The sequence below is a fragment of the Myotis davidii genome, unplaced genomic scaffold (assembly GCF_000327345.1).
Source record: "Myotis davidii unplaced genomic scaffold, ASM32734v1 scaffold78, whole genome shotgun sequence".
NCBI lineage: Eukaryota > Metazoa > Chordata > Mammalia > Chiroptera > Vespertilionidae > Myotis > Myotis davidii.
This window is the reverse complement of record NW_006290305.1, coordinates 27309-40276: the sequence shown is the minus strand read 5'-3', so window position 1 is coordinate 40276 and position 12968 is coordinate 27309. Positions and strand designations below refer to the sequence as shown.

General features: G+C 42.7%; 1 protein-coding gene across 2 annotated transcripts in view; it reads left to right on the top strand.

Moving 5' to 3' along the window:
* The window catches only part of RAB7A (RAB7A, member RAS oncogene family), a 31116-nt gene extending 21330 nt beyond the window's left edge, over positions 1–9786 (top strand). For both annotated transcript variants that reach the window (XM_015563570.1, XM_015563571.1), the window contains exons 4-6: positions 1737–1955; positions 4089–4217; positions 8348–9786. In XM_015563570.1, the coding sequence (XP_015419056.1) occupies positions 1737–1955; positions 4089–4217; positions 8348–8443 (444 nt within the window). In that variant the 3' untranslated portion in view covers positions 8444–9786. The remainder of the gene's footprint in view (positions 1–1736; positions 1956–4088; positions 4218–8347) is intronic.
* Positions 9787–12968: the final 3182 nt, after the last annotated feature.

Below are 12968 nucleotides of genomic sequence, written 5' to 3'. Positions count from 1 at the left end.
TGCCCACGGCTGGGTTAGAACATCATGAGCTTTGTTTACCTTGGTAGTAATAAAGAAATGTTGATCCCATAATACTGCCTTGTCCTACTTTACTGCCATTATGCATATTTACATATTGTAACCAAGCAGCCTACCTCATTTTATATAATGAAGCTTCTACCTGAAGGGGAGCTTAGCCTGTGGCCTGGGTGCAGTTCACATGTTCTCCAAGTGTTCAGGATCACCGAGAGGCAAGACTGACTGACTGAGAAGGGCTTCAAAGAGGAGCTCAACCATCCTTTTGCAAAATCTGATTCTGGATAGAAAACTGGAGTGGCCCAATCCATACTCCATTTTGCTTTGAACCCCAGGCCTTTGGGGGAGTTGGCTGGTGATTTGGACATAAAGTTGGAATTTATTAGGGTTATGAGGATGGTCCACGTTTTCATGTTGTCCTAAGTGGTTCTCCTATAAACAGACTGTGGATCCAATAGTTGAAGACCCATGTTAACAGAAAGTAACTGCATGCTACTTCTGACCCAAGCACTCTCCTAAACCAGGCGGCTGTTCTCAGAACACTGTCATCTCTCTAGGCCAGGGGTGGGCAACCCCTGGCACGCGTGCCAAACATGGCACGCCAGTAACTTTTGCTGGCATGCGAAACCCTCTCTTATAATCTTCCATTTATAATTTTTTTCTTAATATCGACTTCTTTATTTTTCAGATAAATTCAGTGTAGGTGCATCTTAGATATCTGAAGGTCACGAAATATAAACCTCATGTAAAATCTCTGTCATCAGTGTTGCAGCAGCAAAAGTCCCACTGATAATATCAAATGGAGTCATAAAGTTTTCTGTCGGACTATCAGTGTAATATATACATTAAAAAATAAATGTATTTTCATCATCATATACTGTGTTTTTGTCGCTCGAATGAATTTTATTATTTCTTCAAGGTTCTTCACATATACACCTTAAGAGATATCAAGTAGGCGTAACATGTTCTCAAAAAATTAGGGTTGGCACGCAGAAGAATTTTGAGTCAGAGATTTTGCTGGTTTTGGCACGCACTCACAAAAAGGTTGTCCACCCCTGCTCTAGGCTGACCAGGTGGCCCTGTTAGAGATCTAGGTCAGTGAGAAATCCACTCTTGCTCTTTGAACCTAGCATGGCAATGTGTGATGAGAACTTTGAGCTGGTCACTAGGGTCTGGTGTTCTTTTGATTAAAAGCTAGCTTTCATCTGTACTCTAGAATGTGTACTTGTTGTCTTTATCTCTCTGTCAGGGTTTGTTGTTTGTTTTTTGTTTTTTTGCTTTGATTTTTATTTGAGGTATAAATAAAACATAATAAATGAGCTGATTTTTTAAAACTATATGCAGTGAAATGCATAGATTTATATATACAATTTAGTGAGAAATCATCTCCCTATATTCACCCCCAGACAGTTCCCAGAATACATAAATGTTCATTTTTATAGTGTGAATATTTCATAAATATCTACCAATGTGACTACCACCTGGATTAAGATAAAATTGTCTAGGGCCCCAGAGTTCACACTCAATGTCACCCCTCATAGACACACTTACTCACATTTATGCTATTTGTCTGGGTTGTTTTAGATACTCTGGTAGTGAAATCTGTTTCCTGAATTCTGAAGTTCCTTGTCTCTGGCTGGCCCCGTAATCCATCTCATATCCTCTGGCTTCCCTCAGTCCTGGTGCTCCTACCCCAAGGAATAATGTTTTGTCTCTCACAGATCTGGGACACAGCAGGACAGGAACGGTTCCAGTCTCTCGGTGTGGCCTTCTATAGGGGTGCAGACTGCTGCGTTCTGGTATTTGATGTGACTGCCCCCAACACGTTCAAAACCCTTGATAGTTGGAGAGATGAGTTTCTCATCCAGGCCAGTCCTCGGGATCCTGAAAACTTTCCTTTCGTGGTGTTGGGAAATAAGATTGACCTTGAAAACAGACAAGTAAGTGCTAAAGATGGTGGGAATCGTATATGTGGAGGCTTATGAACCTACCCTCATGTAGGTTATGGCTATTGGGTCATAGAAAAGGCCTTCTTTTAAAAGTGACAGCTAAGTTTGGGATGACAGGTGCTGCTTTCAGCTTTGATTGGTATAATGCCACATGCCTCAAGGACCAGTACCCCATATGTCTGTGTGCCCCATGGGGGTGAGGGGTGGAGGAAGGAATAGCTAATGAGTTATGTGCTCAGCCCTTGGAATGGAGTCTTGCTGTCTAACTGGGTAAAGGCATGCCATGTTGGCTTCCCTGTGGTAAAATAGGGACTGTGAAGTCTGAGGGGTGGTCCCTTTGAAGTCATGTCAGCAAAGCAGCAAATCTGTACTGGCCACCCCTCATGGTCTGTCCTAGTGAAACAATTTGACGAGGGTATGTGGTATCTTGCATTTTTGTCTTTTGGATTTAAAGACAGAATTACCCTGGCAAGTGTTAACTGGTTAGCGCATCAACCTGCACACCAAAGGGCCTGTGCGGGAAGCAACCAATTGATGTGTCTCTCTCACATTGATGTTTCTCTCTCCCCCTTCCTCCCTTCCACTCTGAAAATCAATGGAAAAAATATCCTCAGGTGAATATTAACAAAAATAAAGACAGAATTGAATTTAAAGCCTGGCTTATGCACTCTTTTTTTTTTTTTCCCCTAAAGAGGCCCTGCCCTGCCTTTTCTTAATTTTTATTTAATATATTTTTTATTGCTTTCAGAATGGGAGAGGGAGAGAGAGAGAGGTATAAACATCAATGATGAGAGAGAATCATTGATTGGCTGCCCTCTGCATGCTCCCCACCAAAGATCGAGCCGCAACCTGGGCATGTGCCCTGACCGGGAATCATACTGCAATCTCCTGGTTCATAGGTCATGCTCAACCACTGACCCATGACAGCCAGGATGCACTGTTAATTTGGAAGTATTTCCTCTCCTATGAGAGACACTTGCTTCTAAGGGACCATGTGAATTTGAAGGGTTCTGTGCTAAGCCCAGAATTGCTCTAATATTTTCACATGAGAGTATGAGCTACCTTTAGACCAGCAGCCTTTAAGGACCAGGGCACAAGAGACCTGGTTTAAACCCCAATGCTGGCCCAGCTGGCTGTGATATTGGGCTATTACCTTTGGCCTCTGAGCCTCAGTTCCCTTTCTGCACTTAAAAGGAGGGAATTAAGCCCAGCCGGCATGGCTAAGTGGTTTAGTGTCAACCTATGAACCAGGAGATCGTGTTTTGATTCCCGGCCAGAGCACATGCCTGGGTTGCAGGCTCAATCCCCAGTAGGGGATGTGCAGGGGGCAGCTGATCGATGATTCTCATCATTGATGTTTCTCTCTCTCTCTCCCTCTCTCCTCCTTTCTAAAGTCAATAAAAATATATTTAAAATAAAAGGAAGGAATTCAATTTTGTCATTCTCAAGTGCTCTCCCAATGCCTCAGGGACCTGCCTAGATCTTCATTGGTGAAGAAAATGGCTGTGAGCTTTCAATAAAATTACTCTGGCTTACTTTCATGTAGCATTTCTCTTGGGAACATAGACTTTTTCTTAAGGTTTATTTCTGACCATTAATCTTTTGTCTAAGTGAAGTAGTCCTGCTCTTGTACCTGAAAATGGGCTGGGGTAGGGGAAGGAATTAGGATATGAGGGTCAAGAGTGTTGTTGAGAGCTGCAGAATTCTTTGGCACTTTGGTGTGTGGCACAGGTGACATAGCATTAGCAGTAATGGGGAAGAGACTGCAAACCTTAAGACCAAGCTGTTAGGCATTTCCTGTGCTGGGAACCTCTGAAGTCCCAGGAGAGACCATTCATTTCTTCCTGGGCTGGCTTCTTATTCCCTTCACAAGCCGCTTTTATGTATAGCAAAGGGTCAAAAGCCATGGGTTGTAAGAGAATGGGCTTTGAGTTTGAATCCTAGCTATACAATGCATAACCAGCAGGTCTCTCTCCATCCCCTGCCCACTGCACATCCTCATGCCTGAAGCCTGTTCCCTCACCTATGCTACCTGTAGACTAAGGACAGTAATCCTCCCTGGGAAGGGCTGAGTCAGTGCTGGCTACTTCTAATATGAGCACACATACACCTGCTTCCTTCCAGGTGGCCACGAAACGAGCACAGGCCTGGTGCTACAGCAAAAACAACATTCCCTACTTCGAGACCAGTGCCAAGGAGGCCATCAACGTGGAGCAGGCATTCCAGACGATTGCACGGAATGCACTTAAACAGGTTGGTCTCTGGCAGCTGTCTGGCTTCCTGTGGTGATAACTGGCCATTGACCCAGACCCTGCCTGGCTTCCTTATTCTTCATCTTCTTTCCTAGCCTACTCTTTTCCATGTAGCCAGGAAATGTTTATGTGGGAAGTAATGGCATATTCTGCTAAAGCTTCTAGAAATGCCACTTGGTTATGAATAACCTGAATGATGCAGGGCAGTGAAGACTTCAACTGAGGCTACCCTTGTTTGGCTGGGCATGTTCTCATTTTCTTCACATGCTAAGGTGATCAGGCCACTTGGAGGCCCCTGGTGGGATTACTCCTTCTGTTTATGGAGGGGATAAACTTGACTTTGAACCCCAGCTCTGTTACCCATCAGTAGATCTAGTTGATTATTGATGAGCTTCCATCTCTTCATCTCTAAAATGAGAATAGCAGGGTTGCACAGTGGTTATACTAACTAAATGAGATGGACTGACTTTTGTCATCAGAAAGGTTAACCAGAAGCTCTAGGAATTGTATTCCTTGAATAAAATTTTCCTGCATTTTCTTTCTTGTATTATTCACTCAACTATTCACAGATAAAATGGTATGTGTTGTCATGTGGGAGCTGAAGGCTTTTTTGATTTCGCAGCTTCATTAGGGCCAGTGAGTAAGGCAAGTCATGAAGCATTGTCAGTCATGTGTGGTAGTCAGGCACGGATTGAGAGGTTGTCAGAGGTGAGGTGCACATCGGGCATGCAGAGAACATTTGAGGGAGCATGTAGTGGTTGTAAAGGGCCAGGCGGGTTCTGCTTGCTCCAGGAAACTGTATAGATGGCAGCGGGTCTTAGCAGGATAGGGCATCGGGACCCGTGAGCAGGGAGAAATTTGGAATGAGTTTTCCAAAGACTGGGGGCTGCATTGAGTGTTCCATAATGAAAAGGGACAGCCCTATCCAGCAAAGAATTGGTCCACCCAAAATGCCAGGAGACCCCACTGAGAAACACGGATACAGCGGGAAGGACCTGACCAGGATGCAGGCTTAGCCTTTTTGTCTCCCTCTTTCCCCCGGCCTTTAACCCACTCTCACACTTAGATTAATAACCTATTGTGTTTTTCCTGATTGCATGCAAAACTAAGTATGTGTGAGAAACTGTTTTCCACCAGTTCCCTGTTGACTACCATCACTGTTGGAGTTTTTCTCTTTGAATATTGCTGCCTCTAAAGCCTTACTATAATGCTTGTATTGTATAAGCTAGCCGCACAGGACTGAGATTGTTAAATGGAAAGCCGTGTATATTTTTAAGAGATGATACCAGATTGCTTTCCCCAGGGTGAGTAACACTTTAGTTCCCACTAGCAATTCAAGTTTTCTTTTACCTCCTTGTCAGCAGGTGGTAGGCATCATCTGTGACTCTGCTGACACTGCCAATCTTTGGGTTTTCTCTGCTACAGGTAGCCAGTACAGCACTTACCTGGACACCTGTCAGTCCTCCTAAGCTCTTTGTGAACTGAAATTAACTTCACCTTTGCTGGAAGTAATTTTTTTCCCAACTCTGCTGTTTTTATATAATGTATATAAAGTATAGTGTATGTATATAGATATATACATCTCCTTTGGCCATAGGAAAAAAGTGATTTTTTAGTTAGGTATGTCATTTTAAATTTCTGCGTTTCCTGTGTCTAGCTCACATGTTTTCTTATTCAGGTGGAATTTATTTTGGCTTATGGCAGGAAACGGCTCACCTTTTTCTTCCAGAGGGGGATAGCCAGTTATCTCAAATATTAGTAGGTGGTTATTAAACCATTTTCCCCACTGGGTTGAAAAATTACCTTTGTTATATTAAATGTTCATATATATTGGGATCTATTTCTGTTCTTCCCAGTCTGTTCTGGTAAGTTATCTGTTCCTTGCCTTGACCAACTTGATTTGACTACCATTATAGTATGATCTGACAAAGTCTCCCCTCACAGTCCTGTTAATGTTTTTTTTTACTGGCAATTTTGGTACATTTTCCATTTAGACTAAGAATTTTATTTTAGTTCCACCTTTTTCTTTCCTCACCCTTCCTGAAAATAAAACCATACTGAGATTCTGATTGGAATTGTGTTATAGCTGTTGTATTAGTATCTTCTGGGAGCTATAACAAAATACAGACTAGGTGGCTTAAATAACAAAATTTTATTTTCTCTCAATTCTGGAGGCCAAAAGATCATAATTAGGATGCCAGAAAATTCTTTTTCTCTTCATCTCTTGCAGACTGCCACCCTCTCCCTTTGTCCTCACTTGGCCTTTCCTGCGTGAACATGCAGAGGATGGGGATAGTGGGGAGAGACAGAGAGAACTCTGATAGCTCTTATAAGGGCACGTTATCTTGTCAGATCAGGGAGGGCCCCACCCTTATGATTTCATTTTAACCTTAATTAATCCAAATACAATCACATTGGGTGTTAAAACTTCAGCATATTCATTTTGGAGGGATACAAACATTCAGTCCATAACAGCTATTATTTTAGGCCTTGTGTTATATCCTTCAATAAGATTTTCTAATTTTTCAGATCCTTTGCCTTTCATACTAAATGTATCCCCAGCCCTAACTGGCTTGGCTCAGTGAGTAGAGCATCAGCCTATGGACTGAAAGGTCCCAGGTTTGATTCCGGTCAAGGGCATTTACCTTGATTGCGGGCGCATCCCCAGTGGGGGGTGTGCAGGAAGCAGCCAGTCGATGTTTCTCTCTCGTCGATGTTTTTAACTCTCTATCCCTCTCCCTTCCTCTCTGTAAAAAAATCAATAAAATATAATTAAAAATAAATAAATAAATGTATTCCCATGTACTGGTGGGAATGTAAAATGGTGCAGCCACTTTGGAAAACTGTTCCTCAGAAAGTTAAACCTAAAAAAGCCATATGAGCCAACAATTCCACTGCTAAGTATATACCCAGAGAAATGAAAACAGGTTAACACAAACACTTGTACACAGATGTTCATAACAGCGTTATTTATAATATCCAAAGTGTGGAAACAGCCCAAACAAACGTCCATCAAATGAAATGTACAAAATAGGCAAATCTGTTAAGACAGAAAGTAGATAGGTGGTTGGCAAGGGTTAGGAATACCAGATGGAGACAGGGTGCTCTCTCTCTCTCTCTCTCTCTCTCTCTCTTTTTTTTTTTTACTTTTTATAGCTATTGCAAACGGAGTAATTTTTCCAAGGGAACTTTTATTTTTAAATATATTTTATTGATTTTTTTTTACAGAGAGGAAGGGAGAGGGATAGAGAGCTAGAAACATCGATGAGAGGGAAACATCGATCAGCTGCCTCCTGCATAGCCCCCACTTGGCATGTACCTGCAACCAAGGTACATGCCCTTGACTGGAATCGAACTTAGGACCCTTCAGTCCGCAGGCCGACGCTCTGTCCACTAAGCCAAACCGGTTAGGGCCCAAGGGAACTTTTAATGAATAGAAACATCCCTGCTTCAATCTCCAAATCCTAGAACAGTTCCTGGCACACTGATACTCAGTGCTTAAATGACAAATTGTTTTCCTACACCAGGAAGTAGAAACCTGCTCCTCATTGGAAAAATGTTAATTTAGCAGAAGTCCCACTAAACTGTCCCAGTCCCTTCTTACCACAGATGGTGATAAAATTCATCCACAGCTGGTTTCTAAGCATGCAGCATTTGGAAACATAACTCTCCTAAACCTTTGGGGGGTAAAAGAAAATAGACCCTAAGTCCAGAAAAATAAGTGGCAAATAGAGAACTGAGGCAGCCTGCACTCAGCTTTAGCTCACTGTTGCCTCGTGGAGTTGCCAAAATCCAGGCATCTTTTTGTGTTGGTGGCTATCTGGACCATACTGAAAGCATCTGTGAGCTGGCTGTGGTCTCCAAGCCACCAGCTTGTGATCTAATGCAGGCCTTCTGTCCTGAATGCTCAGTGTTGATGGCTATTCTTCCTGTGAATTTCTCTCTTCACATTGTCCTGGAATTATCACAAAACCTTTCTTCCTATTGCTCAGCTTTTGAGGGTTGCGTGCCTTCTGCCCTCCCTTCACTGCTAGGTCTGTCCCCACTCTCTACCCACTGTGCCTAGGTGTGCATATGCCACAGGAATTCCCCAGTGCCCCAAGTAACAAACCTTTCTCTCTCGTTACCCAGGAGACGGAGGTGGAACTGTACAATGAATTTCCTGAACCCATCAAACTGGACAAGAACGACCGGGCCAAAGCCTCGGCCGAAAGCTGCAGCTGCTGAGTGGGCAGTCCGAGCAGAGCACAGAGCCCTTCACAAACGAAGAACACACTTAGGCCTTCCAACACAAACTCCCCTCTCCTCTTTCAAACAGAACATATACACAAAGTAATCTCATATCCAGCTGCCAAAAGAAACCCCACCAGACACACCCCTCCATACAACACACAGACCTGACACAGCAGAGACTCCAGCAGCCCAGGCCTGCGGTGGCTCCATCAGGGTCTGCCCACACACTGCATCTGCCCTCATGCGGCAGCAGGATGGGCCAGCTGTAGAAATTGTTCTGGTGTACAGTCGAATCAGAAGCCTATTCTTTTCGTCCACCAGGGAGAGAGAACTGTTTACAGTTAATCTGTGTCTAATTAGTTATCTTGATTTTTTTTTAAAAAAACGGTCTTGTGATCTTTTTACCCCCTCCTCTCCCCCTCCGTGAAGGCTATCACTTGGGAAGGCTGGTGCCCCATGCTTCATTACAGGCTCACACCCAGTCTGATCAGGCTGAGTTTTGTATGTATCTGTTAATGCTTGTTACTTTTAACTAATCAGATCTTTTTACAGTATCCATTTATTATGTAATGCTTCTTAGAAAAGAATCTTATAGTACATGTTAATATATGCAACCAATTAAAAATATATAAATTAGTGTAAGAAATTCTTGGATTATGTGTTTAAGTCCTGTAATGCAGGCATGTAAGATGGAGGGTTGAACCCTGTCTAGACTGCAGATTGTTAGCAACTCAGAATTCAGAAATCCAGCTAGAGGCAGTATTCTGTACAGTAGGCACAAGAATTATGTACGCCTTTTATCAAAGACTTAAGAGCCAAAAAGCTTTTCATCTCTCCAGGGGGAAAACTATCTAGTTCCCTTCTGTATCTAAATTTTCCAAAAGGTTGATTTGCATAATACAGTGGTGTGTGCAGTGGATAAATGACTGTTGTTAAAATTCTTACTCTTTTTTCCCCCCCTGCTCCACACTTTGAAACTTCCCATTAGATCAGCATCCTGCTTATACAAGGAAAAGGAAAATCCTAACAGATCTGTCCTAGTGATTTTACCTTTGTTCTAGAAGGCACTCCTTTCAGGGTTGTGGCATCCTTAGGTTAGCAAACCTTTTTCTCCTTTTCCCCACCAACTCCCCAATATTGCCCGTTATTGCTTAACCTGTTTCTTTGGTATGGAACCCTGGCAGTTTTGCGCCCTCCCTAGGATCTGCCCCTGCATTGTAGCTTGCTTAACGAAGCACTTCCGTTTTTCCCTAAGGTCTGCATTCTAGGGTGTGGGCCGAGTTCTTCTGTAAAGAGATGAACGTGATGCCAATAAAATGTAACAAGAGCAAAGACCATCTGCCTTTTCCCTGTCTTTTTTCCTTCTTCTAGAAACATTGGCTCAGTAGACACCATGCTAGCTGATCATAACCAATGCTTTATTAAGCAGGAGAGCCCTCCATAACCGGGCACATTGGCTCTTTGAGACAGAAAGGCCTCTCATATCCAGTCCTGCAGTACCTGTCCCTAGTTTGTTTTGGCTTTTTTGTTTGTTTTGTTTTGTCTTTTTAATCATAGTATTGGCGGGGAGGAGGGGGGAGGGCCTGAATGGAAAACATTGGCCCTTTAGAGGAGCAAGCACAAACTGCTGGTAACCCGTAGGCCAGCACAGCCTGAGTGTAACTTAGCCTTTGTGTTGTATTGTGTTTTGTTTTTTAATTGGTGTATTTGCTGGTCCTTAGATATTGCATAGTTCTGGATTTCTGATTTTTCATAGGAGAGGAAGATTTGGCAGTAGGGGCCCTGTATTCCAGGATATGTAAGCCGCCAACTGCAACTGAAGAGAGGCCACCTAGAACCAGTTTTATAAAGTGCAGTGTTTCAGTCAGTGGGTGAGCGTAGGTTTTGCAGAATTGCCCTGTTTACATAGCTCTTAGATTCTACTTTGGTGTGATTCCACTCTCCGGCTCCTCAGTTGGTTTCTTTCCTTGTACCTGCACTTGGTTCATACTTCATGCATTAAAAATAGCATTCTGCCAAGACCAGTTTGGCTCGGTGGATGGAGCGTCAGCCTGCGGACTAAAAGGTTCCAGGTTCGATTCCGGTCAAGGGCATGTACCTTGGTTGCGGGCACATCCCCAGTGGGAGGTGTGCAGGAGGCAGCTGGTCGATGTTTCTCTCTCATCAATGTTTCTAGCTCTCTATCCCTCTCCCTTCCTCTCTGTAAAAAATCAATAAAAAATATATTTTTAAAAAAATAGCATTCTTAGGAGCTCACCATTATAATTCCCCCATGGCTAAGGGTTTGTGGCTTAAATCTTCTCTGGTCCCACTCCCTGAGCTGGGCCTAACTGGTGTTCTGTTTGGCTTCAAGAGAAACAGAGTCCTCTCCAACTTGGGGCTATGGTGTATAGACCTAGTGTGATGCTCAGCTCTACAAACCAGGCTACTGTTCCTCTGATCTTAACCTTGAACATGACATGAAAATGGAACTTGATATCTGATCTTGACCGTCATTCTAAAACTGATGATCATTCTAACATTAACCTACTTTACCTTGAAATAAGCTTGAATGTAACCTTGTAGGTTACCCTGATCCCATTAATAGTTCACCCTAATTTTAATCTTGATCATAAACTGACCTTGACTCTGATCTTCACCCCCATCTTGTTACTGACAGCCATTCTATAAACATGGTCCTCTTGAAATGACATTGAAACTGACCCTTGCTCAGCTGGCATGGCTCAATGGTTGAGCAAATACCTATGAGCCCAGGAGGTCACAGTTCAATTCCTGGTCAGGGCATCTGCCTGGGTTGTGGGCTCGATCCCCAGTAGGGGGCGTGCAGGAGGCAGCCGATCAATGATTCTCTCTAATCATTGATGTTTATATCTCTCCCTCTCCCTTCCTCTGAAATCAATAAAAAATATATTAAAAATAAGAAACAGACCCTAATCAATCCTGATTTTGAATATTCAACTCTGCTTATATTCCAACCTGTGACTAATCATTCTAATATCCCATCAGCTCAATGTCTGGCTGACTTTTATCTTTTATATCTAAATTGTACACATACACACTATGCTCATCTAAATTTGGTTTATCTACAGTAAGAAGCAATGGCTACGACTGAAATTGGCACTAATACACTATCTTGTTCCATATTCCTACTTGGATTCACCATAAATGTGCTTTTGAGAGAAACAAATCCATTTGCTTCACTTAAGGAATAAGGATTCTTTTTGGTTATACTGCTGAGGTTCATTTGGATTTGCTCTGCCTCCCAGAAAGAATGTGAATTGAGATGAATGTGTATTGCTATGTTTATATTCATCTGTTTGCTCTAACAATAAGTCACTTTTTCTTTTTAATATATTTTTTATTGATTTCAGAGAGGAAGAGTAGAAACATCATAGAAACATCAATGATGAGAATCATTCATCGGCTGCCTCCTGCATGCACACACACACACACACACACACACACACACACACACACACTGGTGATCTAGCCTGCAAACCAGGCATGTGCCCTGACTGGGAATCGAACTGTGACTTCCTGGTTCATAGGGTGACACTCAACCCCTGAGCCACACAGGCACAGCAGCAATAAGTTTCTTTTTTTTTTTTTAATATATTTTATTGATTTTTTACAGAGAGGAAGGGAGAGAGATAGCCAGAAACATCGATGAGAGAGAAACATCAATCAGCCGCCTCCTGCACATCTCCCACTGGGGATGTGCTCGAAACCCAGGCACACGCCCCTGACCGGAATCGAACCCGGGACCCCTCAGTCCGCAAGCCGACGCTCCATCCACTGAGCCAAACCGGTTTCGGCAGTGAGAAGAATGTCTGGGAATGAATTTGTTGCACTAACACAAATTCATTTCAATACTTCTGCTTAGTTTAATCCAAATTCACTCTCACAGTATGGATGTGAAATACTGCTGTGTTTACCTTCATCTCAGTTTATTCCAACAAGCTATGGATTTGGTTATTTGAAGTTGTCCTTAAAATTGACCCTTATTCTGACTACATCAAAATAAAAAGCTTCTACACAGCAAAAGAAACCATCAACAAGATGAAAAGGGGGCCCACTGTATGGGAGAACATACTTGGCAAGGATACATCTGAAAAAGGGTTAATATCCAAAAACTATAAGAAATTCATACAACTTAACAAAAGGAAGACAAGCAATCCAATTAAAAAATGGGTAAAGGACCTAAATAGACATTTCTCCAAAGTGGACATACAAATGGCCAAGAGACATGAAAAAAATGCTCAAAGTCACAGATCATCAGAGAGATGTAAATTAAAACGACAGTGAGGTACCACTTCACACCTGTCAGAATGGCTGCCATCAACAAATGACAAGTGTTGGTAGGATGTGGAGAAAAGGGAACCCCAGTACACTGCTGGTGGGAATGCAGACTGGTACAACCATTATGGAAAACAGTATGGGGGTTCCTCAAAAAGTTAAATATGGAACTGCCATTTGACCCAATGATCCCACTTCTAGGAAAATATCCTGAGAAACTTGA